The 26,613-nt window shown below is 41.5% G+C and overlaps 1 protein-coding gene across 3 annotated transcripts in view; it reads left to right on the plus strand.

The window, feature by feature from the left end:
* Positions 1-26,613, plus strand: part of COL4A2 (collagen type IV alpha 2 chain) — a 130,194-nt gene that overhangs the window by 101,144 nt on the left and 2,437 nt on the right. For all 3 annotated transcript variants that reach the window (XM_015851419.2, XM_015851420.2, XM_015851421.2), the window contains exons 21-47: positions 431-523; positions 786-952; positions 1,939-2,011; positions 2,099-2,205; positions 3,572-3,773; positions 4,502-4,561; positions 5,373-5,435; positions 7,750-7,857; positions 9,169-9,390; positions 11,177-11,338; positions 11,917-12,087; positions 13,045-13,188; positions 14,039-14,164; positions 14,508-14,689; positions 15,512-15,575; positions 15,954-16,028; positions 16,511-16,618; positions 17,560-17,667; positions 19,125-19,196; positions 19,466-19,591; positions 21,049-21,165; positions 22,594-22,755; positions 22,887-22,985; positions 23,579-23,725; positions 24,296-24,412; positions 25,208-25,399; positions 25,713-25,999. In XM_015851419.2, the coding sequence (XP_015706905.2) occupies positions 431-523; positions 786-952; positions 1,939-2,011; positions 2,099-2,205; positions 3,572-3,773; positions 4,502-4,561; positions 5,373-5,435; positions 7,750-7,857; positions 9,169-9,390; positions 11,177-11,338; positions 11,917-12,087; positions 13,045-13,188; positions 14,039-14,164; positions 14,508-14,689; positions 15,512-15,575; positions 15,954-16,028; positions 16,511-16,618; positions 17,560-17,667; positions 19,125-19,196; positions 19,466-19,591; positions 21,049-21,165; positions 22,594-22,755; positions 22,887-22,985; positions 23,579-23,725; positions 24,296-24,412; positions 25,208-25,399; positions 25,713-25,999 (3,554 nt within the window). The remainder of the gene's footprint in view (positions 1-430; positions 524-785; positions 953-1,938; positions 2,012-2,098; positions 2,206-3,571; positions 3,774-4,501; positions 4,562-5,372; positions 5,436-7,749; positions 7,858-9,168; positions 9,391-11,176; positions 11,339-11,916; positions 12,088-13,044; positions 13,189-14,038; positions 14,165-14,507; positions 14,690-15,511; positions 15,576-15,953; positions 16,029-16,510; positions 16,619-17,559; positions 17,668-19,124; positions 19,197-19,465; positions 19,592-21,048; positions 21,166-22,593; positions 22,756-22,886; positions 22,986-23,578; positions 23,726-24,295; positions 24,413-25,207; positions 25,400-25,712; positions 26,000-26,613) is intronic.

Below are 26,613 nucleotides of genomic sequence, written 5' to 3' on the forward strand. Positions count from 1 at the left end.
TGCAGTCATGGCCAGAGGAAGCAACAATCCAGGCAAGCTGGTCTGGGGGGACCTTCAATGCTGAGAAATAGAAAAGATAAATTCTTCGCTAGCAGACAAAAGCAAGTAAGGCTTGGGAATGCAGAGACAAACAAATGGACCTTCTGGAATAGGTGGCTGTACCAGTAAAAAGAGAGAGGAAGATGAAGTATAGGTAACTAAGATAGTAGAGGGACTGTTAACACACAAATGGGAATTACTGAGAATGGGTTTGGAAGCTGTGAGGAAGGGAAGCAACAAGAAAAGATGATTTAATAACAGCTGAGTTAGACAGCGGGTGACTTTAGGAGAAACAGAAAAGGGCAGATATAGTCCAAATTGAATAGGGTAGAAAGAGAAGAAGACAATCTACAGCACATTAATTTATCTTCTTACTCTATTACATTTCTAGGTTCTCTCTTTGGACTAAAAGGACAGGAAGGGACACCAGGTAGACCTGGTGCACAAGGTTTTCCTGGGCCAAGAGGACAAAGAGGACCTAAAGGTAGGTTATAATAAATAACTCAAAAGATGATCTGCTGTTACGCATTGTGTAAAACTTCCACTGTTTTAAGTTTTATTGAAGTCTAATTATGATATACTGAGGGACCAGTGAATTTGATCTGAGGCTAACACAACAAGTAAACACCAATTTAGTTTCTTAAAAGGACAAAAAGTGATTCTGTCAAATACTTGAGGTATATATGTGTGTATAAAGGGTACATTTGGAAGTGTTTGTTGTAACAGTTTTCTATCCACTTCCTTAGGCGAAGAAGGTGACTGCAGTAAATGCCTGCTGAGTGATGAACTCAGAAGGGGCTCTACCGGCCCCCGTGGTCCTCCTGGTTTTCCAGGAACCCCTGGCCAGCCAGGGAGAAAAGGAGAACCTGGTGATCAAGGTCCACATGGTATTCCTGGCTACGCTGGAGCAAAAGTAAGATACTTACTTCTTTAATGCATGGTTTTGTACATCTACTACAAATAAAAACCAGCTATTCTCCATGAGAAAAAAAAATAATGAAAAGTACAGTACAGTTTATTTTCTTCTGTGCCACTTCCGTAGTTTTGAGATGAATCTTTAATGTCGAGCCCTTAGCATCTCCCTTGCATTCAGTCCGGTGACTCATAGCTCTTGTGGAAGCTAGTAGTTCCATTTTCAGCTGGGCTGTTGAGGAGAACTGTGCACTATACCAAGGAATGCCAAAGTCTTATCCTTAGCTTCATCACAACTTACCTCAGCAAGAGAGGAAATCTTCCTCCTTGGAGACTTTAAATCTTCACCAGACAAGGCCCTGAGCAACCTGCTGTAGCTCTGAGCAGCAGGTTGGAGTGGAGACCTCCAGCTGTCCCTTTCAGCCAAAACCTCTCCTATGGGACTGTGGTTTGGGTAGTTCACTGTGGTAGTTCACTTAATCACTCTGAGCCTAAGTCCCTTCCTCTCATAAATGAAGAAAATGCTGCTTTTCAATCTTACAATGGTGCTGTAAATCACAATCCATTGCCAGCCATGCAGCTGTCATCTCTTTTAGACTGGGAAGGAGAAAATGCAGGTAAACATAACCCAGAGTTTTGTTACCATGGTGCCAAAGTGTTGCTTACGACAATTTACTTACTGGCAAATAGTAAGCAATTTACTACATCTTCACTGATGCAGTTCTCCAGGAGTAGTCATCTACAAGACTTGATCTTATGATAAGTCCTGCATCTCCCAATGCTGTCCTTGTCTAGAAGCACCCCTACCACGCCATATGGGCACTGTCCTAGTTAGAGCAAGTTAATAAGGACACAAATAATAATTATTTAATATTTTTATTAATTGATAATTAATGGATAATTATTTAACTGTTTTTATTTTGTGTTCTTGTTTTTGGTTCTGCGTTTTGTTTGTTTGTTTGTTTTTTCTGATTTGTATAATGCCAGGGACAATCGGGCCAAGAAGGATTTCCTGGACCAAAAGGAGAAAAGGGAGATTCTATATACATAACTACTAAAGGTAGAGTAAAAATTCATGTCATGTGTATTTTGCTATTATTTATACCGTTTGTGAGAGAGTAGTTTCCCAATGAAAGGTCTACTTTAGGCACCAAAGGAATCCGAGGAGATCCCGGACTTCCTGGTATCAGAGGGGAAGATGGTTTCCCAGGCAGAGATGGATTAGATGGTTTACCAGGACTGCCCGGCCTTCCGGTAAGTAGCACATCTTAAGAAGGGATGAAAGGACGACCCAGGGAACTACCAACCAGTCAGCCCTACTTCTGTGCCGGGGAAGATCATGGAACAGATCCTCCTGGAAGCTTTTCTAAGGCACATGGAATACAAGCAGGTGATACAAGACAACAAGCATGGCTTCACCGAGGGCAGGTCCTGTCTGAACAGCCTAGCGGCCTTGTATGATGGCATGACTCCATCAGTGCACAAGGGAAGAGCCATTGGCATCACAACTGGACATCTGTAAGGCCTTTGACACAGACCCCTACAACATCCAACATCCTTCTGTCCAAGTTGGAAATACAGCTAAATAATTTCCACCACACTCAGTTACTAATGTATTTAATTCTGAGGATTAATGATCATCAGGCTGTCCTTCACACACAGATGGTGATGCACAACTAAACTGGCCTTGCTAATTATTGATATATCAAATATCAATCTTACCCTCAGATTTTTTAGAACCACCTTACACTTTTATTTCAGTTTTCTTTAAATGAATCAGTAGTAGTGTATAACCCATTTAAGCCAATTTTATATAAGTGGATTAGTTGTGATAATTAGTGGTTTATTATCTAGCCTTGTGTAAGACCCCCTTGTGTATTATCCTCCCTTGTGTATAGGGGAGTTAACAGTTTCCACCCCCAAAATGTGGGTCACATCATTATTTATGTGCTTGATAATATCTCATCACTCATCATAAATGCTGTTTTGCACCACTGGGTTGCTCTTGCATCATATATGAGGATGGACAAGAGCTTTGTCATGAAGTGTGGACCACAAGGGGTTTTACTACCAGTAAAAATGGTACTTCTTATTAAATCTGAGGATGGGAACGTTTTCTGGAGATGTTCGAAAGATGTTGATTTAATATTGCAGTAACATCACCAGAGTAAGAGACCAAGAAAAATCTGCCCACTTGGACACCATTTTATGTCAGCTTCTGTCAAGATCTAAGGACTAAATGCCACACCAGAACTAACTTTCACACACCTCTAGTGATGTGTATTCTTTCCCCCATATCCACTCACAGCATTTCAGAAAGGGTAGGAAGGCAGTGCTACAGCAGTGATTCATATTTCCCATATGCTCTTCATTGGCCAGCCTTTTTAGGGGAATGCTCCCTCTACGAGCATTTCTCTCATGACTTTTCTGCTGTGGGGGTCTAAGTTAATGTCTGATTATTCCAAATATATCATATTTGCAATTTTGCCTTAAAAAGTTGGGATGCATTACATGAGGAATAGCTGCCTATAAGATGTTACTCATGAAAGTAGTTGAACCCTTTGAGTTTTGTTTCTTTCACAGCAAAGGCAGAAGTATATTCATTTCCCAATTCCCACAGGGTGATGGTATCAGAGGTCTCCCTGGGGATCCTGGTTATCCAGGAGAATTGGGCCCAAAGGGCTTTCCAGGAGAAATAGGCCTGCCAGGTGGAGGATTTCCTGGCCCAAAAGGATACCGGGGTCCTCCAGGTGACCATGGAACAGATGGAATCCCTGGGTCTCCAGGTCTGCCTGGTCCACCAGGAGAGCCTGGCCAACTAGGTAAGAACAATTTCTCTGTCTTACATCAAATCTCTGGGAGATCATTACTGAACTGTGCATACAGCATCTGTTCAGAAGCAGTGTTGAAAAGGTAGCATTTGGTGGAGGATTATATGAGTAAAAGGGATTCTCTTCACTAAATGTCCAGAAATCTTTTTTAAAAAGTATTTTCATTTAAGGTATTGAAATAGCATCAGGGAATGTCTTGGTGTCAGCAGTTAAAATCTTTTGTATTTCAAGCAGCTGCAAGGAATGGAGCAATGTTCTGCCTTTAGATTACTTACAGGTGGTTTTCTCTGTTCTTCTCCATCCAACTTCTTTTTGTTGAGCAGCGAAAATCCTTTATCTGCCCTTTAGAGTTCCTCGTGGTATCTTTGCAGCTGAGCCCCTTCTTGCATAAGATCGCCAGGACTGTGCTCACAAAAACTCACTCAGAGGATTTTGCTTGCATTCAGGATGCCTAGCAGAATACATAAGCCAAAACAGGCACCTGTCAAACCCACGCAGTACATATGACACATAGGCTCCTAGTGCAGACATAATTACACTGCAGGCTGTAATTAATATATGGATAGGTTTCAAGTGTTTTTGATGTATATAGTTTCTCCAATGCATAATGCATAAGATAACATATATCTGATAGTGTCATAGATGTTTTGTTGAGAAATGAAAGCTTTTTAGATTTTTCTCTTAAATGATAACTACCTTTTCCTGTTCTTTGCTCACAGACTGTGGGCAGGTGATTGAAGATTTTCCTAGGGGAGATGCAACTGATCCAATATGGTCAGGTACTGAACATACAAATGGCTTGAACGTATTTTAACATTAAGTCTTACATGGCTGTTATGACTTCGCACTTCATCTCTTTCTGATGACTGTTTTGAATGCTGTTAATTGTAAACTATTTAAACTTCAGGTCCCAAATAACCATGCATATACATTACATAGCTCTGAAGTGATTCAATTGAACTGAATGTTTTCTAAAATTCTTTGAGTTTTACCTCTGCAATCCAGAAATTCTTTGTTTAATCACTCCTGAGTGTTTATTGTGATAAAAGAATTATTACCATGCAAACAATAGCAACAGAGCCAGAAATGAAGTTCCAAAGAGAATGTAAGAAACTTTTGGAAGAACTCTGAGTGAAGAGTTTCAATGCAATCTGACACGTAAAAAATAAGGACCTTCAATTGTACCAAAATTTGACTTTATTTTGATTTGATTTATTTGGTGGTGTAAATTGCCTGTGGGAAAACAGAGTATCTCTCTAATTCTGATAATACAGCTGACCGTGATTTTGAAATAGCCTTCCCACACCAGCCTAGCTAAAGAAACCACCACTATGTAAAATAGGCAGAGGAATGGCTCTTGATTAATTAATTGGGGTAGAGCTCTACATGAGTGGTGCATGGAGAATGCCACCCATAATCAGTGTTTCCTTGTTGTTGGTTCTTTCAATGAAGAATAAAACTTGTAAAATTGGGATTTCTCCTGTTGATTCCATTCACCTGCTTTGACAGTGTTATCTTAGCTGCAGGCACAGAGCTGATGAATGGCAGCACGTAAGCACATACGTTGTGACTAAACATCTTTCTTGGCAGGTGGAGGCTGCGTGAGGCCACCAAAGGGATCTCAAGGCAAGCCAGGGCTGCCAGGAGCCACAGGTAATGTTTTGCTTTCACCTTTTTTTTCACACATACGCTATGTTTTGAGAGATCTTGCCAATTCTAATATAGTTGCAACTTAGTAGACTGTGTGTTGTAGGAAGACAGTGGAGAGTTGACTTGAAACATGCAGAGTTCTAAGCAGCATGCAGCCTTGGTGGCTGCACTGCTTCTGAATCAAAGAATCAGAATATCCTGAGTTGGAAGGGACCTACAAACATCATCAAGTTTAACTCGCGGCTCCATATCCAAAAATCAAATGCTGTGTCTGAGCATTGTCCAAATGCTTTCTGAACTCTGCAGGACCTGTATAGCTCCTGTTGAATAAGATGCTTGTTTTCTGTAGAAAACATACAAATAAAATGCTTGCAAAACTAACACTAATATAAAATAAAACCTTTTTCTTACTACTGTTTGGCACAGTGTGTTAACGCCAACTAGCATCATGTAATGAGTTACTGAAATATGTAGTAAGCACTGGCTACATTCTCCATCTGCTCCGTTCTTTCTCTAACATGGCTTTTTAATTAGAAAGAGAATGAGCAGAATGAATGAAAGTCAGTTATTACAGGTGGGAAACAAAACAAAGGTGCCATTTAGGTAAGAGTAGTGTTAGAATTTGTTGTTGAGTCTTAAAAACCTAGGATTTTTCCTTTTAATTGCTTTCTGAGAAGTCATTGTTCATATAAGGGAGAGAACAATAGTCCTGTACTGCACTCAGAAAATGCTTCTCATGCTGTGCAGGCTTTTTATGTGCTTTTTAATTCTGGCCTTTGAAAGATTTCTGTACCAAAAAACAAACAAACAAAATGTCCAGCAGCTACAATGGCAAAAATTGATGGCTAAACAATAGAAATTCTGAAAACTAAAGTGTCAAAATTCAAGTGATATTTTCTTTTTTGTTATAATTAGAAGTGGTGAGAAACTTACTTTCAGTCTAATAAATTGAATTGTAATTCACGATGATGCTAAGCAACAGCACTTGAAATTTTAAAGCATGTTGCTGACCTTCAGGACTGAGTTGGGAACTGAAAGAGTGCAGGGAGCTGGGGAGTAGAGAAATACAAAGCATTGTGTGAGGGTTGTTTTAAAGGAACTTCAACCAAAAATCTGGATCTTGGAATGCAATGAATTGATGAGACTCGTGTAATAAAGGTATTGCATGAAAATATATGTAAATAATACAGTTTTATAAACATAAAAGGAAAGAATCCTGAAAGATGCTTGCAATTTTGGGGATGCTGAGAAACAGTTATATGAGCTCAGTGCCAGAGGAACACATTTTTAAGGCACAACCCTTATTTTACTACCTAAGCTATAAAACTCCGCTATTACAAAAATAGTATGTAGGCTATTTAATTTATATTCAGTTTCCTGAATGATTAGGTCTAACCTTTAACCTTGTGTTTCTTTTTTTGGTTATCCAAACCAGTCAGCTCTTGTCCTGTGATCAGTTTATCAGGGAAGATTTGTTTCTCCTACAGTATCTCATTTGTGCCCATAACTACTGAGCACATTTCCTTTGACTCTGCCTTTTGACCTTAAGGCAAATTCCAGCTGTCCAAGGAGTTAGTCAACAAAACCCCCTTGGGAAACTGTCCTCCAGGACAAGGAAGCAGAGCAGAGCTGAAAGATATTTAGAGAAGCTTTCCTTAATACACAAAAATTGTCCATGCCAAGGTGTAGGAAGGCAGGAGACCAGCAAGGCTGAACTGGGACCTGCTGGTCAAACTGAAGAGCAAGAAGAAAACACACAGGCAGTGGAAGCAGGGAGTATAGGGATGCTGCTAGGCTGTGTAGGTATGGGATCAGGAAGACCAAGACCCAGTGGGAATTGGAACAGGTTGTTCAGGGAGATGATGGATGCCCTGTCCCTGGAGACATTCAAAGTCAGGCTGAACAGGGCTCCGAGCACCCTGATCTCACTGCAGATGTCTCTTTCATTGCAAGGGAGTAGATGACCTTTAAAAGTCCCTTCCAATTCAAACGATTCTGTGATTCTAAAAAGCTTAATTTCAAAATATTCTTCAAAAAAACTCTCCAGAAGTCTATCGGACAGGTGATTTTCACCCTCACCATTTACATATTGTTAATCTTAAAATCAGGAGCAGTCTTCAATCCATGTTTGTAAAAGCACTTAGCCTAGAGTCTGGGGCCATTCTTGGGATCTTGAGTACAGTGTCACCCCATAAAGTCCATCTCTGTAACTGGAAACAGATATTAAAGTATTCGCCACTACCTTTGCTACATTATATGCAAATTTCTGTTTTCATTGTTTAGATCACACTTTCTCAATTTCTTTTACATAATTTAGGTACTAAAGGTGCAAGAGGATTCCCAGGTGATCCAGGCCCAGTGGGATTCCCAGGTCTAAATGGTACACGAGGTGATCCAGGTCGGGAAGGATTCCCAGGCCCTCCAGGTACCTTGAATTAATTATTCTTTATATATTTATGACCTTGGCTACAGTCATGGCAGGACAATCACCTTACTCCAGATCCATCTTCACTTATCTCATTTTCCATCTTCAAGCAATAAGCTGTTGTAAAAGAAGTGCTCTTTTTTTGAAGCCAAAAGAATGTTCTGCAACTTCCTATAGTGACAAAAAGTAACACAGACTCCAGCCTTTTAAAATCTACTTTATAGTGCAAAATTACAAGTGCCAAGAGTTCATGAAGATGATGTAGAAATAAGGAAATTCAGTAATAAGATGTTTTGGATTCCACATGGAATGATAATTGCAGAAAGGAAGAAAACAGTAGTGTTATTGATTCAATTTAAGTCTTTATAGCACTGATTTAAATAATAATCAACATAGCAAATGCCATGTACCAGCTATACACCTTGCCCACAGTTGGCTGTGTTTCCAGTGTTTCCAAACACTCAGTGCTAGTCACATTTTATCCTGATCTGTATTAGGTGAATGCAAGGTTGATACATGTTTTGTTCAACAGACAAGGAGTGTGAACAAAAAATTCATTCTGGGCAGGAACATGAATCTGTATTTCCCTTTCCAAGCTCTGCAGAATGCACTAAATGCAAAATCAGGGCTCCTGTACTGTATGGCTGCCAGGCCACAGAGTAGTTAGGACTCAGACTCAGACTGATTTTCAGCTTCCATACTGTCTCTCAAACATGCTTGGGTTTAACTTCCAGTCCAGGTCCAGTTTACCAGTCTTCCCTGTCTCCCATGTGAGAGTCCTTTCCAGACATTCACCAATAGGACAGTAGACAAGGCATGGTGGCACTGGTATATGCAGAGTGTGAAGTGATTGTCATTGGCCCCATGAGATGTACAGGGAACAGCAGAGGCAGCGACCCCTCTGGACAACTCATTCACTCTTCATTTATTTGTTCAAATTTGACTCCTGTCTTTCCCCTGCTGCATATCAAACCTCAATTTGATATACAGGAAGTGTTTTTTCACCCTTAGGTTGTAAGAAGTTTGTAAGTAACTGTGTATGAAGCTGTGGACCTTTTGCACCTAGATACTAAGTATCTTGAAGGGACATTTGTAAATTTTGTCAATTTCCAGACTTGGTCAACAATTCTGAATGTTATGTGTTTTTAAAACCATTATATCACTTTGTTTAATTTTACATGTTTCTGCTGAGAACTAAGGGAAGTTACAGTAATACAGCAGATGTTATGGTGATGTATCTAAGATTTGCACTGCAGATTCTGTAGTGGATGCTGTGATGCCTAACCCCTGGTTGTTTGCTATTTTTCGTAGGTTTTACTGGGCCCCGAGGAGACAGAGGCCCAAATGGCCTACCTGGGCTACAGGGACATCCAGGTCTTATGGGAAAGTCTGGTGCTCCAGGACTGGCTGGACAGAAGGGTGCTCCTGGTGACGTTTTGGGAGCAGCAGCAGGTCCTCGAGGGGATGCTGGGCTGCCTGGCTTGCCAGGCTTGAAAGGTGCACCAGGAGATCAAGGAATACCAGGAATTAGAGGTACTTCAAATAAAGAAATGCTTGAGATTGGGGTATAAAAGTAGCCAAACAATGGCTATGTGAGAGAAGTGAAAGACCAGTAGAACTCGCACCAAGTGCTCGTAACCCCAGAGCCTGGTTCTTCCAAATGCTTCCTGGAGATTCACTGATTATGACCAGTGCTCTCTCACACTGCACCACATAGCATCAGCTGGAACAGGACATCAAAGAACAAGATTTTTCCCATCTTTGTTGCGTCAGATATATCTTTTAGTTTTTCCCATAGTTAATTATCTTGAATTTTCACTTATGCACTGCATAATATTCAGCTTAATTTCCAACCCACAAAATGTCTGGATAATATGTGGCTTTGCAGTATAGCATATTGTTTCACCAAAGAATTTGTAAATATTAGCAGAGAAGACACAGCTTTTAGTAGCGCATTAATAAGCCCTCTTACCTGAAGGGTCTTTGAGCACTCAGGAACAAGAAAAAGGGAGCATTATGTATGTATTCATAGAGTGCTCACATTATATTGTTATTTTACAGAACTGTTCTACTTACAGTAGACATAGAAAACCATAACATCTTTATAAAAACTGTCTGGGTCACTCTTTGAGTACAGTGGGGGACACAAGCATCTGTAGGAATTAAGCATTCTCCTGCTATACTGTTTCAGCAACAGCTGGACACTTAAGATGGCAGATTACCCCCCTTGCCCTGTTGTGGAAGTGAGGAAGGAGGAGAAATTGTGGGACTAGCTCAAAGCAAAGAGGAATTTGAGAGAAACTTATTTTGGGGACTCATGATTTTCAATGCAAATGGATAAAGACAAGATAAGCATGTCATTTTACAAGACTTATTTGAAGTGAGGAGATCTGTTTTCATCTTCTGTACAGCCACAGAGTGAACAAATGGAATAAAGGCAGCTCTGTAGCACTGTGGTAACATTTGACATGTCTGAGAAAACAATACCGCTAATGCCCCTAGGTCTGTTTTTCCGTCCAACATGCAACTGCATTCAAGCCTCTGGACCTGTAGTGACGTAAAACCCAAATAAAGAGAAGCAGAGCCACCTCCCCTGGATTTTAAGTATGATGTGCTTTGGAGACCTTGTACACTATTGCTTCTCCAATGTGAATGCAAAGCGTGTATTACCATTTAAATCTGGAAGGACTTGACATTCCCTTTGCTATTATTTTGTAGAGATGTAAATTTTCACTCAGTATATTAAGGGCATTAAGAATCAGGGCATTTCACTGAGGAATTTGTAGGAATCTCATAGCAATATCTCACTTTAAAAGTTCTGAAAGAGAACACGAAGTCAGAACCCACTGTTGCCTTGTTGTTTGTTTTGTTTTGTTTGTTTGTTTGTTTGTTTGTTTCCATTTCTGCCTTTCACATTTTAGAAAAGATATAGGGCATTATTTCTGTGTTTTGGTCAACTCAGTTCAGTTCTTACAAGGACTTATGTAACAAAGGGAAAGGTCAGAAATTACAGAACTATTGGAGTTAGAAGTGGAAGAGACTTGCTCTGTTTAGATCTACCTGGTACTAAATTACTTCCATTCATTTGAAAGAGCTCATCAAACAATTTCCAGTGCAAATATTGAGACTAGTACCAATAACATCAAGAATTTAAGAACTAATGAGCAGTCTTTTAATTTGCTTTTCCTGTTCCCACTAATTTTCAGAGGAAAAATATATCCTGAAAGAACAGTACATATTCACCCACTTTGAGAAGTGATATGTAATAATCAGCTCCCTCAATATTTATGATCTCTAATGCATGATTGTGGTATTTTAGGAGCGGACGGTAACCCAGGATTGCCGGGCGCCAAAGGTGAACCAGGGCTGCAAGGTCTCCCTGGTTTGATGGGTTTACCAGGAACACCAGGAACTCATGGATTCCCAGGGCCAACAGGAAACCCTGGCCCTGACGGTGGACCTGGCTCTCAAGGACCCCTTGGTGAGTAGTATTGCTGTCCTCCTGTTGCTTCTCCTCCCTGTTTTCTGAAGCAGGGAGCCTGTATAATTTCCCCAGGGCAAAGTTAACTTTGGGAATGTGGCACTTGGCTGGGCTGTAATTCTCAGTCAAGGAAATGACATGGATATTGCAGGTGCTGTGAATGCAAATCATGCTGGCATCTCAGTTGGGGTGTTGGGGTGATCCTCGAAGGCAGAGATGCTCTTTTCCTTCTAGTGCCACATGTCACACCAGAAAAGAGCTCACTGCAGTCAGTCTGGGAGCAACTAAATGGGGGTAATCTTGTATAAAAGAGGCTTAATTCTTAAATAAAAGAGGAGAGGGAGATCATGTTGGGAGTGAGTATAGAACAAAGATGTTAGCAAAAGTGGTTTGTGTTGAGAAGCTGCTTTGTCTTTGTAATAATTTCTGAAGTTATTTGATGAAAAAAGAACTGTTTTTTCCCCTTCAACTTGAAGCCAGTATGATAGCAGTTTTTTCCTTCTTGGGCTACCTTATATGTAATCATTGTGTATATCCAAACACTTTATAATCTCCCTCTTCACACATTCATGTGGCAGGTCCACCAGGTGCAAGGGGAGAAGATGGAGAGCAAGGCTTTCCTGGTCCAGTGGGCATGAAAGGTCTGTCTGGCGACAAAGGTGAAACAGGTCTCCCAGGATTACAAGGTATCCCTGGAGTGATTGGTCCCCCTGGCATTAGTGGAATGGATGGCTTTCCAGGAGACAAAGGTAAGCTGCAGTGGAAGGAATAACGTTGCTTGAAGCTGTTCAACGCTGAGATAAATAGGACACATTTTCTGCTGGGCTACCTCTTTAAAACAGAAAAGTTCTACTTCTAGGCTTAATATATTCCAAAATGTCCATTTTCTCTTAAGTGTTGTGCTTGCTGCAAAGCTAACTTGTGACGTGCAGCCTTACTTTTGAATAGCAATGGCGGTTTACAGTATTTACTATTTGTTCTTTCCAAAAATCTTTCCCTTGGCCCAGTCCCACCATCTCTCAGTTGAATTTGAGAGATGTTTCCCCAAACCTTTGAAGTTTCTGAAAGTTGACAGCTGTGTGCTGAGCAGTGCCGGACACCAGACCTTGATGCTGAATTTAAACAGGATACTGATCTTTTGTATAGACAAGGAAAGACCCTCCTGCCTGCCACAAAAGCACTATATATGATGCAAGTTGTTTGTGTCACAAAAGGAGTTTCACCAGAGTTCAGCTCTGCTTAAACAGAAGAAGAGTGCCTAAAAATTCATACAGAATGATGAAATTATCAGTTGAAAAGACAGTTAAGATTTCTTTCTTTCCCCAGGATTTATTTGGTATACCTATCAGCTCCTCATTAGAGGAATGAAGATCTGTTTGTTAACATGACCCATGTAAAATAGGATCCTCTTGCTTAGAAGAGAGAAGTGCCATAATTTTTGGTCTGTAGGATCAGGGTTGATGACACTAAGGTCTGGCCATCTCCACATCTTCTTTTGGCCAGATTAAGCAACTCATTGGAGCCCTGATCTCGTTTAGATGCCCACCTCCCAGAGAGCTTAGGTGCCTAATATAGAATGGCACATTGTCCTAGGCATTCAGGCGGTGCAGCTTTCAGACAGCTTTAGTCATGCATTATCAGTTCATATTTACTTATTCTGCAGAAACAAGAACAAGATAACAGTTCTCTTCCGCTTCTCTTTAAAGGCTCAAGAGGTTCACCTGGCATTGATGGTTTCAAAGGCATGCCAGGCCTGAAAGGAAGACCAGGAATCAAAGGAATCAAAGGAGAATTTGGTTTAATTGGGACTCGGGGTGATAAAGGCGCACAGGGCGCACGAGGCTTTAAAGGTATTTGCTCATGAGTGGTACAATGTTTGCTTTTCACATGTGGGGAACTATTTTGCAAGGGTGCACAGACAAAGATGACACATTTTAGACATAGTTTAGCTCAGACATCCCTCCACCTACTTCACACATGGGCCTCTCGCTGAGAGGCTTGGATTTGAGGCTCAGGGGAAGGCTGTTTCTTTGTGAATCTTGAGCATGGTCAGAATGGAGACAGACACTCCACTGAGTTTGAATGTACCTCCAGGCACATGCAGAACTCAACAGACTTTTTTCCTGGGAGCTGTGAGTCGTTTGGGGGAAAAGATTCAGATTTTGCCTCAGGATAAAGGCAACAGAATATTCAGAAAACTATGCGGTTAACTCAGAAACGTATCAGTTGATATCACCGTCGGTGAAAGGAACTCTGTAATTCTTTCCTCCAAAGGGAAACTGGAACAAAATAGCTGGTAACAAATCCAAACGCTTTCTTTCACCCAAGCCTTTTTAAGTCCTCTTTGACTGAGGGCTTCCCTATCATTGGAATTTACCCACTTGTCTCCGCTTTCTGTGATTTTATTTTTCATAAACACTTGGTAACTGATCTACTGAGGGGTAAACTCCTCTATCACAAACGAGCCCGTCCAGCTCCACAGAATAGCATATGGAAGTCTAGCTCAGTTTTCATATTTTCTTATGCTTAATTGTTCTGCAGGTAAGTTGTATTAATATGGGCAATTTTCCATGCAAACAGGTTTTCCGTGGCTTCTGTGTGGTTTTCCATTAATCCCTTCTCACTAGTTTCACTGTTCTGTTGTCTCTTTTTCCAGCACAGTGCAGCTTTTTAAAATATGGGTGTTTCTTTACCCTTTAGGTGACCGTGGAGAGCAAGGTCCGCCAGGAGAGCCCCCGAAGCTGAAGCCTAGCATGATGATGGAAGTAAAAGGTGAAAAGGGAGATGCTGGAGAAACTGGCACCAAGGGATTCTTTGGCATAAAAGGTAAGTGCTCATGGCAAATCAAAGCAAGCACGTTAAGGGTTATTAATTGGTGTCTAAGTATATTCTCACATACTGTATAAAACACTTTCAGCTCAGTGCACCCCCATGCTGCAGCCCACCCAGCAAAGCCTCCATCAAACAAAGCTGAGCTCTCAGAGAGAAAACCCAAGGAAAACTAACTGTTCGTGCCACTTGTGTGTGCTGCTCTGTTATGCCAGCATGTTGTGGTGCGGTGTTGCAGGAAGGCTGTTAGCATGAGATTTTTTTCCACATGGGCAAACTGTGTATTAACCTTCTCTGGTCTGATGTTTTAAGTCTTCTTTGTCTTCTTCCCCTCCTGCAGGTAGCAAGGGAATGCCAGGCCTCCCCGGTAAGACAGGAATTCCTGGGTCCCCAGGGCACCCCAGTTATGTGGCTGGTGTGAAGGGGGACATCGGTGCAAAAGGGCTGACAGGTGTGAAAGGATATCCTGGTCCAACTGGCTCTCCTGGCATCAGAGGCTTCCCTGGCAGCACAGGAGGCAGGGTGAGTCCATACCAGGACCAGCAAAACAGCGTCCTTCTGCTTCAACTTCTCTAGGGAGTGGCATTCACCCCTTGAAATTATACTGAACAGCTGAAGAACAAAGATTAAAATGCAATTAGAATGGAAATAGACCAAATTCTTTTGCTTGATCTCGCTAATGTTCATTAAGGAGAATTTCTTCTCATTGGGAGACATCAGATTTCAGGTGCCAGTGTTCTACCTATGAGGACCCAGATTGTTCCCTCAAGGTCCTTGGTTACTGTAGCTGTTGGTAAAACTTATTTTCAGCAGTATGTTTACTCTTTCTTAACAGATTGATGGTGCCTCTGCCAATAATTACTCACTGTCACTTCCCTAATAGTAAAAAGCCTAGGAATCTGAGCTCCTTGAGGGCAATTCACTTTGGCAGCAAAATAAGTTATACTGAAGTCTTGCAAAAGGCCTGGCAGTAGATTCGTATGCGTAATTTATTTAATAGAGGCAAGTTAGAAATGTTCTTCCACTTCAGTAGAACTTTTCCCTGACCAAGAACAGAAAGACTGTCTGCCATATATGTACAGTATGATGTTTTCAATTCCAAACTTAGCAAACAGAGCTTGATGTTTGGTTTGCACTGGTTTGGTTTAACTGATTTTGGCCAAAAGAATCAAAGTACAATGGAAACAAGCGAAAAAAACCCAAACAAACCAATAAACGCCCAAAACACACAGAGGAAAACAGAAGGTGAATTTAATGGCCTTTATTCAAAAATCAAGCTCTGCTTGGAAGATTGACTAAATCCTCATTCTTATTAACTGATACTTGTTTTCTATTATATGACAGGGAGATAAGGGTGCCCCAGGAGTTTCGGGCCATTTTGGTACTCCTGGCTCCCATGGTGAAAGTGGTAAGTTTGTTCTCTTATCTGAGCTTTCTTTGTATTCATCAACAATCGAGTGATGTGAAATTCTGTGGGATCCAAGAGGGTCTTCAGACTTAATGAGTCCTTCTACAGTCTTAGAGTATCGTGTTGCAAACATAGGAGGCTTTGAAAAGTTTAATGCTGTTAATTTCATGCCAGATACAAAAATCCATGGCAGGGTGTCAGTAGAGGGGCTGTTCTACATTCTATGTTTTTCTTCCTTGAACTTATTTCTGTTTTTATCTACAAAGATAATAATCACAGAATTTTGTCTTGGACGTTACAGTCCTTCAAAAGAACAGGAAATACTGCTGCTTTTGGTTAAAGCTTTGCCGCTCACTTCTTGTTTTTACCTTGAAATAGGTGAGCCAGGCGATACTATAGACTTACCAGGAATGCCAGGCCTTAAAGGGGAAGCTGGTGTGCCAGGTCTTACAGGTAATGTCACTGTTACTCTGGATTTCTCATGCTTCACAATTTAAATTCCACAGAGGAAAGGCGGGAGAGCTTAGTGTGTGCTTTTGATGGCTATTCAGCCTGTGGTGACAAAAGGAGCAAAATCAGGCCAAAAATTATGTAAGGGGGGATAGCAGAATTAGGTTGGTTTTTTATTGGGTTGGTTACATCTATGCACATTCTGCATACTTTAACATCAGAGTCGTAATCCACATAATGTGAGGATTACTGTTAAAAGAACAAATTCAATGACACAATGACAGACTGGCCAAGGTGCGGTAGAAGACCATTCATTCATTCTTTCTCTCACACTATGAAAGCACGCTGACTTGAAGAATGTCTTTATGCAGCTAGACCAGGACTCAACAAGTAGCCAGCTTCACATAAGCAAGTTAGTTTAGGATTATATAAAGATTACTGAGAGAATTTACTGTTTTTGTCATTTTTTTTTTTTTTTTTTGCAGGCTTAAGAGGAGGCCCTGGACAAAAAGGCGAAGGAGGTGATCCTGGTTTACCTGGCATTGAAGGCGTCAAGGGTATACAGGGTGTACCTGGCTCCTTGGGGCAGCAAGGTAAAATATTCCTCCCTTTTAACACTCCAAGGAATAAAACAGGATGAGAAGAGAAAGGAAAAAACTCTGTTCAATCAAGAGAATGCCCTTAAGATTTTAAAATATTAATTGTTCTGTAAGTTGGTAAAGAGCAATAAAAAGAATGTGGAACTCCCAGGAGAACTTGTTAGGAGGGAATTTCAAAAGATTAACTCTGGTTCACAGCAGTGTTCCTTTTCTTATGACTATCATGTGTCTGGTCAAACTATTGCATTGCTGGCATACTTAGGTATTCTCATGGCGACAAGGAGGTGGGCATTTCAGCACTCTTTTCTGCCATAAATGCAATAAATATCCCACAGGACCCAGTTGGGGAGCCTTTGTGCCAGTTTCCCTGGCTGAACATACAAGAATACAGGAAAAGCAAAGTCAGGCCTGGTTCAGTTTGGATCTTGTGGCTCAAGAGCATGTCTCATTCCAGGGGGATCATGAAAGTGCTCCTTCAGAGCAGTTGCTCTTACATAATTGTAGGGCATATAAATTCTATCCAAACTGGAGCTGTGCTAGTAGGTACTTCACTGGGAAACAGCACTATTCTGATCAGTGTTCCAGTCAGGGAGCCAAAACAGAGGGGGCAATAGGGGCAACTAAGGTGCACATAAGTGAAATTACCTATTGTAACTGCTAATTGAAGTCAGACAACCATTTTAGTAGGAGGAGTCCATTATGTTCCTGAGTTTGTCATAAGCCTGAAATTTGCAATTAATGGTTCTGTTACATCTTGTCTGTCTTACCTTTTCTCTCATTTGTCATCCAATTGAATGAAGGGTGCAGTGTCATATAATGATGCTGAGGATGTTAGCTTTTATTTTGCTACCTAGGAGAATAAAGGTAGCAAAAGCCAGTGTTCTTGGGCTGTTGGCTTTTAAGGACACTCATGATGATATACCATTGTCATTTAGGTTTGCCTGGACTGGTCGGCCCCCCAGGGCAGCAAGGAAGCCCTGGAACACCTGGATTCCAAGGAGAAAAAGGAGCTTCCGGCTGGCCTGGCTTACCAGGACAAGCAGGTATAAATACAGCTTTGGCTATTCAGTCATATCAGTGTGAGCACTCACTGTTATTCTTTTGGGATGAAGAAGAAAGAGGGCTTTTTGCAGTTCACAGTGGCAGAGCTTCTGCTGGTAAATGTGCATTCCACAAAAGGCCCAGATGCATTGATGAGGACCTGTGTGGTTGCTTTCTAATTCCTTGGTTCTGAAGGACTGTTATCTGCTGAGCTCCCTTGAAGTTGCACTGGGTGAGATTCAGGTTGGACATGAGGAAAAACTCATTCTCAGAAGGAGTGGTGAGGCAGTGGCACAGGCTGGTAGAGTCACCGTCTCTGGAGGTGACAATGGTGGGTATGTCTGTGGGACATGGTTAGTGGGCATAGTGGGAACGGGCTGACAGTTAGACTAGATGATCTTGGAGGTCTTCTCCAACCTTAATGATTCTATGACTGTAACCACCCTCTCAACCAGGAGAGCAGTTTCCGAGAAATGTTTTCTTTCATGATGAAGCTGAGAAGAGTTGTGATATACAGTGTCAGAATATTAATAAGTGGCATTAGATGGCAAACAATAAACTTGTCTTCCATCATCATCAAAACCCACTTACTGATCTGACACGTGCTTTTATGGATTTGGGTGGCTTACGTCAAACTTGAGGCTCAGATAGAATTCTGCTGTCAAAATACAGTCAATAGTTTAAAATGAAACTGTATCACAGGAAACAGGATCTCATTGTCTGCCACCTGACTCCTTCATATATGAAGTGAGCAGATTTTTCTCTACAAGTACAGCAGGAAATTGCCCTGATTTCAGTGAGATTCATCTATCTGAATCTGTGTCAAATCAAAGCTAATAGAGTTATGGAGGCTGTCTTTATAAGCAATGAAGAGAGAGGCAGACAGTTATTTTTGTGAAGGTTTAATTGTCCTTCAGAGCTCTGACAATTGATTAAAGGCACCCATCTAACTTTAACATTGTGCTTAACTTTTTGATAGACACAAATAAATGGGATAAATTTTACCTATAACAGCTGTAGCAGCTATTAGACTTTTTGTTAACTGTTGTTTGTGTTTTTTAAATGACCTGGAGTGAATTTCTCCTGAAGAGGGCTTCATTATAATTACATTTAGGTTGTACAATTATCCCATAATTGTCTTGGTTTGAGGACTTTTGAAAACATTAAATGGTTATTAGAAAGTTGTGGTCTCAAGACTGGAACTAACGGCTTTCTACCAGATAGATTAGAGAGATTTTAAGTATCTCACTGAAAGCTTATTGGATATTAATTAGATTTGCTAATTAAAAAAGACAAGAATAACATATTACATAGTAAGCTCATTATAATTAATTAATTTGCATATAATACACAAGAGTTTAACACAGAATCATATTTATTTAAGCACTTCCATTTTTTCATGAGGAATATATATGGTCTAGTAGAAACCATTAAGGTAATGAGTATAATTTTAATACAGGCTTGCCTGGCTTAAGAGGAATCGGTGGACTGCACGGTTTACCGGGCACTAAGGGCTTACCAGGATCACCAGGTCAGTGAGACTTTCATTCTGCCTGTTGACAGGTACTGCATTGGGTTACCTGCAAGTGTTGTCTGTTGAATTAGAATACAACTTCAAAACATAATTTCTTTCCTTGTGTAAAGTTAAATCCTCGCTATTTTCCTTTTCCGCTACGAGCCATTTTTTCAACGAGCCACTGTATTTAGTAAATCCACACGCTCTGTACAAATATGTGAGCATGGTGATTCGTTACTACATGAGGAAACATTTCTTCTCACTTGTGAACAACTCCACAACAGGTCCAGATGGCTATGGCTCTGCAGGCTTCCCAGGTCCTGTGGGTGACAAAGGAGAAGCAGGAGAGCCAAGCAGAGTGGAGGGCAGCCAAGGACCGCCGGGTCAGAAGGGAGACAGAGGTGTTCCAGGTCAGTATACTGGAGAATGAGATCCACTTTTTATTTGTTCCACTTGTGTGTGTTATAAATGTCATGGAGTGCAATACAGGGTAGGCAGCTGAATAGGAGAGTTACAAAAGCACTGCCCAATGTGGGGAAAGTCATTATTTGTAGTTACTGCTTCTGCTTACCCAGACCTTGCTCAGAAACAAAGCACTGCCCAATGCAGGACAAGCTAACCCCTTCTGGATGCCTGTATCCTTCCCCCTAGCAGCATCCCCCTGTACACCCCTCCAGAGCTCAGCATGCTACAGGCTGCTCTCAACCAACAACTCCCAGAATATTTTTAAAGAGGCTCCATTTACACCAACACTATGGCTCTTCTTTCTTTCTTTTCATTGAAAAACCTTCAATGTTTACCTTTCTTCTGAAAGCCTCACAGTCCGTTAATGTGTGATTTTCCTTCTGCTCCCTCCTGGGCTCTATTTGCACTCACCATGTTTCACTTATACCATCATCAGCCTCATGCGAGGTGAATGTATGGCTTTCCAGCTCTGACCCACTTTGCTATAGCAGGCAGCAGTTACCTCAGCACAGTGCACCACCAGTTCTTCTTCCATCAGGGAACCTCCAGACCAATGCTATGGATGAAACAACTAACTACTACAGTTCTTAATAAGTTTTCCAACACTCTAAAAGCACCAAGGACTGGTAGATAGATAAAATCTTACTCCCTCTACCTGAACTGTTCAGTGGATGTTCTTTTGTATTCTGCTGTGTCCTTACTAACAGGATGCATATTCTCTAAGACCATTCAGACATTTCATATCAAGCCCTGAAAGAAATAATCATTTAGCTTATTTTGTTTGTGTTTATCAGAATTAAGTATTATTAGGTTTCTTACAAGACTAAATGAAGGGGGTTTTGTGGCTTCCTGACAAGGAAGGATAATTTTGAGCAAAAAGGTGAGGCAAATTTTTGGCCATTTAGCTTCTTTTAAGGCCGTTTATCTTCTTTTGGGCCATTTAACATCTTCCATCTATAGAGAATTTCTTTGTACTCAAACTTCTGGTTTCATTTGCCCCTCCAGAAAAACAAAGAGGTGCCCGTGATCCCTATTCAATAGGACACAGAGGAACAAAGCTGCTTTCTTGTCTGCAGCAATATACTTAGGATATCTCAAGTACTCTCTGTTTCAAAGTAATATTTAACCTGGCAGACACAATATGATTAGCATTCCACACAGCATGTTGTAATTAACTATCAAGAGAGCTTTGAAACACAACTAATATTTAGGTTTTCTTTGTAAAACACCTCCACAGCATCATGGTGTGGGGAAAAAAAAAGAGAAAAAATAAAGATCAGTGGGAACTGCAGGTATTTCCACTTTGAAAATACCATTCTTTGCACTTAGTAAAAAGTCACTCCTTCTCATTGAAAGCGTCCATTTTCCTTGCAGTGCTGATTATTTCTTCTCTCTTTTTCAGGAGTCCAAGGACCCTTAGGCATTCCAGGGCAGGATGGACTTCCAGGGCCTCCTGGGATTTCCAATATATCGGGATATCCAGGCGATACAGGTTCCCCAGGTTTAGATGGAGTGCCAGGTAATCCATGCCTTGTATCCCTCAGATAACAAGAGATTAAGTAAAAAATTAGCAACAGTGGTTTGTTTCAGTCTTTATGCAGTAAAGTATCTCTATGAAATGGAACACCGAATTGTATTTCTCAATGCTCCTTGAAGACAGAATGCTGTGATGCTCCCAGTTAGACAAAAACAGGGGGCAGAACTGTATGCAAAAGGCTGTTATTGCAGGATGTCCTGATGGAAGGGCTTGTTTTTCATGCAAATAGCACTAAAATAGCTTTAAAATCTTAGATCTGCGGTGGACTTGCAGATCTGCAGAATATTTTCTTAATCATTCCCAATCTTTTTCCTATGTGAAATTACATAAGAAAGCATTATCTTTTCTCATCTCTAGAAGTCCATGATGTGAGCTTGCCCTTTTCACACATGAAAGAGCCAACCTGTGACTGTACATTCAGAAGCAGACAGTCCTGTTGCTTGTTGATCTGCAGTCATTTCAAACTTCACTGCGAAGCACTTGTAGCAGAAGTTGCAGGTGTATCCGTACACATCCATGTGCTGTGTGGAAACTGAAATGTGAACTCTGCAAAAACTTAGAGCTGGCAAACTATCTGTGAAACTCACAAAATACCTGGGTTTCCAAGTGTGAAGAGTATGTTAGTTGGCCTGACTCTGCATGCTGCTTCCCACTCCCCAAGCAGTCATTTCATTAAAAAATCAGTAGAAGTAGTGAAGAGAGTGGGATAGGAACAGGAAGACCACCTGCCAGCTGATATGGAATAGCGTGGCTCTTTTACTTTGCCATAAGCATCTTGCATTTATATCCACACATAATCCAACAACATCAACAGGCAGCATGAGAGAAGCCCCACTGAAAACCATTGTTATTAAATCGTTTTTTCCCTGGAAACAGAGTCCATTTCTTCTCTTCTCATGCAGCAGAGGTAACTAACAGAAACCTGCCAAGTTTAGCTTCAGGCAATAGGTACTTCTGGAAAAAGCAGCTGTTGCCGTAACTGCCAAGAGAGTGAAGCAGTTATTTGTATCCAGGTGTTCAGCTGAAGCACCAAAGTACATGGAACACTGAGTCCTTGGCATATTTACCACCTGGCACCAATCACGTATTCGCTGCTGATTTCTCTTTATTTACTTGGAAAATTTAGGACAAAGCAGGGAGGCACCTGGTGAACTGGGGCATTTGCTGGGCAGAGGTAGCCCATCAAAGGCTGTGACAACACCATGAGCTGTGGGAACGCTATGCTCTAATTCCTCTGCCACTAACAGGCTGAGAGCAGGATGCAGATTGAGTTTAGATAACTGAGCATGAACTCCCTGCTTAAATTAAAGAAATAAAGCCTGATGTGACATAATTAGTGCTGCTACTTTCATCTGTGTGCAGGTATTAAGGCAGTATGAACAGATTACAACTTGAATGTGCTCTAAACAGGTTATCCAGGACTACACGGGCAGCCTGGAATACCAGCTCCACCGGGAAGCAAGGGAGAAAGTGGGCGAGCAGGTGTGAGCGGACAAGCTGGCCCCAAAGGGGCAAGAGGTGATCCTGGATTACCAGGGAGACCTGGGATTCCTGGTTATCCCGGACCAAAAGGTGAGGATGGGAGATGCTGATCATCTGTATAGGGGAACCCTCTATGCTATGACAGTTTGAGTACCATGACTTCAGAATTCATATGATCCATGTCAAAGTACAATAACGCCATATATCTTTTTGCATTAAAGGTCGTAAGGGTGAACAAGGTGTCATTGGCTTTATTGGCACAGTAGGATTTCCGGGTGATTTGGGACCCATTGGACCCAAGGGGGATAGAGGACTTACTGGTGAGTAATTGCAGTCAGATGCATGACTTCCTTCTAAAGTTTCTGCGTCCACACGGAACTAACATAGGTGGTCCTGCCTGTAGCGGGAGGTTAGACTAGAAGGCCTCCAAAGTCCTCCAGCCCTGCATGACTCTGTGTGACCCATGGCAAATTCCAGTGTCTAAATTCAGTGTAGATCATCAACTTTCTGCCCTAACGAATCTATTTCATACCAGGTACTGACTCCAAAATCAGAGCCACTTTCAAGGGGAGAAAAAGAGATTTCCTTGTACAAACTAATTCTTCAGAGTATACATACTGGCTCTTTAGAATTCTATACCATCACTTATCTGTGTTTCCAGAAGCCCATAAAAAGATGATGCTCCACCTCAGAGAGCTGTTGGCTTTTTGGGGGAAACTTCCCAGCCTCCTACGTCATAACTGAGGGGAGCAGTAGCACCATTCATTTCCTTCATCTTATCTTTATGCTGTCCAATAAAAAACAATCCCCACCCTCATATATGTTCTCCTAATATAAAAAATCTTTTTTTAGCCAGGGAATTGTACTGCAGACGCTTCAGAACAGTCCCTCTCTTGCACATCTCTTACCACAGGCTTTCAGGGCCCTCCAGGCTCTCCTGGGTTGCCACCAATTCCTCCAAGGCTGGTTGCTGAGCAAGGTTCACCAGGTCCCCGTGGAAATGTAGGACCTCAGGGAAGTCCGGGTGATACAGGACCTCAAGGTCCACCAGGAGATCCAGGTAGGAACTGCACACTTAGAACAAAAGCTCAGTTGCTGTGAACAGTGAGGCCACCAGTGCACTGCTTTGGCTCTCTTCAACTCAAAATGATATGAGTCAGAAAGGAGAGTCAAGCTTTTCAAAGCTAGAGGCCTGCCTTTCTTCTGCCTCCTAATGTTAAGAACTTAAGTAAAACAGGAGAGAACTGTTGATGAAATCTGCACAGCCAAAGCAACATCAGATATGGATGCAGTCACTTAAATCAAGAGCAAAAGTCACTGAAAAACTCATCTTTGTGGGTGTGCTTTTGATGCAGGAAATGTAGTGACACATAGACCAGATACAGCGCACCTCTTGCCACTGGTCTCATTAGAAACACGTGTTGGTAGCAAGAGTGAAAGATTAAGGTGGTGGATGTCATGTAGTCTTGATCCCATTAATTTTCCAATGAATTCAGTGCTTTCTGTTTGAGCAGTTAGAACTTGCTCTCAAGTGTCAATTGGTAAACCTGGCAGATTGGACCTAACATATTCACATAGAGTACATGTTAACGGAGTAAGTCACTGTGCTCATCACTGTTGTTGGTGCAAGGTCTCAGAGGCTTACCTGGAGAACCAGGACTCCAGGGCAGAGGTGGCATTCCAGCTCCTCCTGGATCCAGAGGTGAACAAGGAGCAATGGGGTTTCAAGGTCCGGTGGGATTTGAAGGTAAGAGATTCACACAGCATTTCTTCCCTCTTTCCAATTTCACTGCTTTAAATTGTTCTGTAATTATTATCACTGGATGGGGTGGCTGGAGAAAGCTTGTGTCTTCACATACTCTTCAAGGGACACCTCTAACTTTTAAAGAGGATGCACTGTTTTCAAATTGAGTTTTGATAGGTGTAGATGGCAGTCAACTCATGAGAGAAAGTTTTTGATCTGAGTGTATTTTCATATCGGTTTATTTCAGCACAGTGTTTTGCTACCACTTAAGCAATGCTTGAGTAGGTGATATTTGGATAGATGATGTTTAAGGGATTGTATTTGTGAAAAAAATACCTGTGTCTTTATCCAGTTTAAGAGCAGCAAGTTTGCCATCTTAATAAGCCAAGTACAAAGAGAAAAATGTATTTGCAGAGCATAATCATAACCATATGAAGCAAATGCAAGCAATTGAAGTGCTATTGGTTAATCTTAAACTAAGAAAATGTTGTAAAGGAAACAGATCCTCATCTGTATTGCACAAATCCTGCTACAGAACTTTATTCATCAGAACTTTATCTGTGACTTTCCCTGGCTCTGATAGTGAAATACACCATGTTAGGAAACAAGGAGCCTGTTACAGCACCAATCTGCTTCAAAATCAATTGTTCTAATTCTATAGCTACAGCTTTTTACAATAACTTACCGTAAGAATTATCTTGCAATTAATCTTTGCTCGTGGGCAGTTTAACTGGAATATCAGTGACCATTCATGGGAGCACAAACTGAATTGTATTATTCTTCTCTCTTTCATTCAAGGCCAGCCAGGCCGCCCTGGTAGCCCCGGGCTGCCAGGTATGCCAGGTCGCAGCGTTAGTATTGGCTACCTGCTGGTGAAGCACAGCCAGTCTGACCAAGAGCCAATGTGCCCGATTGGCATGAACAAACTCTGGAGTGGCTACAGCCTCCTGTACTTCGAGGGGCAAGAGAAAGCACACAACCAGGACCTAGGTATGTGTGGGTGTTGCTAGCAGCAGCCTCAAATCCGTGCCGCTGACAGAAAAGAAGAAAAGGAAATGGAACTTAGAGAAAGCTTGGATTACAGTATGCAAGCTTAGGAAGCACCAAAAAGAGAAGATAAAAACTGTATGTCTCCATAGAGTGTCCCTGAGAGAGATCTTGCAATTGTAAAGCCAGTGACACATTATGGACTGTAAGGTTTTATTGACACTCACTTAGGAAGGAGCAGCAAACTGAACACAGGCATTGTCTTCTGCAAGAATGATTGCCATAATTTCTTTTTTTTTTCTCTCTTTTTTAACAGGGCTGGCTGGCTCATGCTTGGCTCGTTTCAGTACGATGCCATTCCTCTACTGTAACCCTGGGGATATTTGTTATTATGCAAATCGAAATGACAAATCCTACTGGCTCTCAACTACAGCACCCCTTCCAATGATGCCTGTGGCAGAAGAAGAAATTAGGCCATATATCAGCCGCTGCTCTGTTTGTGAGGCCCCAGCTGTGGCAATTGCTGTCCATAGCCAAGAAGCTTCTATTCCTCGCTGCCCCGAAGGCTGGCGCAGTTTGTGGATTGGATATTCCTTCCTTATGGTATTTGTTCTCCAGTGTCGCGTTTTGTATAGCACTAGATTTCAATATGAGTCTTAGATACTAGGAAGGCTGCTCTGTCTTAGATTCAGTAACATCGAAATGATGCTTCATCCTGGGGTCCTGGGGAACAACAAAAGTCATTCCTAGGAAGCAGAAATAAGAAGCAAAATTTCTGTGAATTGCAGAGAAAATGGCCAGAATAGCAATTTGGAGTCCTTTGTTGGAATAGCACCTGGAGTCTTTATGTAGAAAAAGTGTTTGAGAGCAGAACACAGGGACAGCTGTGGCTTAGAAAGTAAAACTGTCCTGAGGTGCAACCACAGCCCACAAAGCATTTTCACAGATAGAAAAAGTGACAGGGATGTATGTCACTATTAAGAAGCTGACCTGGAGTAAAAGAATATACATACAGATCTGTATATATATCCCCTTCTTTTGGACAATGAAAAAAATTGCTCTTTAGATTTAGACACAAAAATGTTTCACTTAGTCTGGAGAGTCTCCTGTTGCTTTCAAAGTTAATCTTCAGTGTATGCTCCCTACGCAGCTGCAGCCCCTCAGCGTACTCAGTGCATAGCAGACGAGCTGAGGAGAGGCCTGATGGCGGCTGCAGC

The sequence above is a fragment of the Coturnix japonica genome, chromosome 1, assembly GCF_054131305.1.
Source record: "Coturnix japonica strain WE chromosome 1, WE-NBRP24, whole genome shotgun sequence".
Lineage (NCBI taxonomy): Eukaryota > Metazoa > Chordata > Aves > Galliformes > Phasianidae > Coturnix > Coturnix japonica.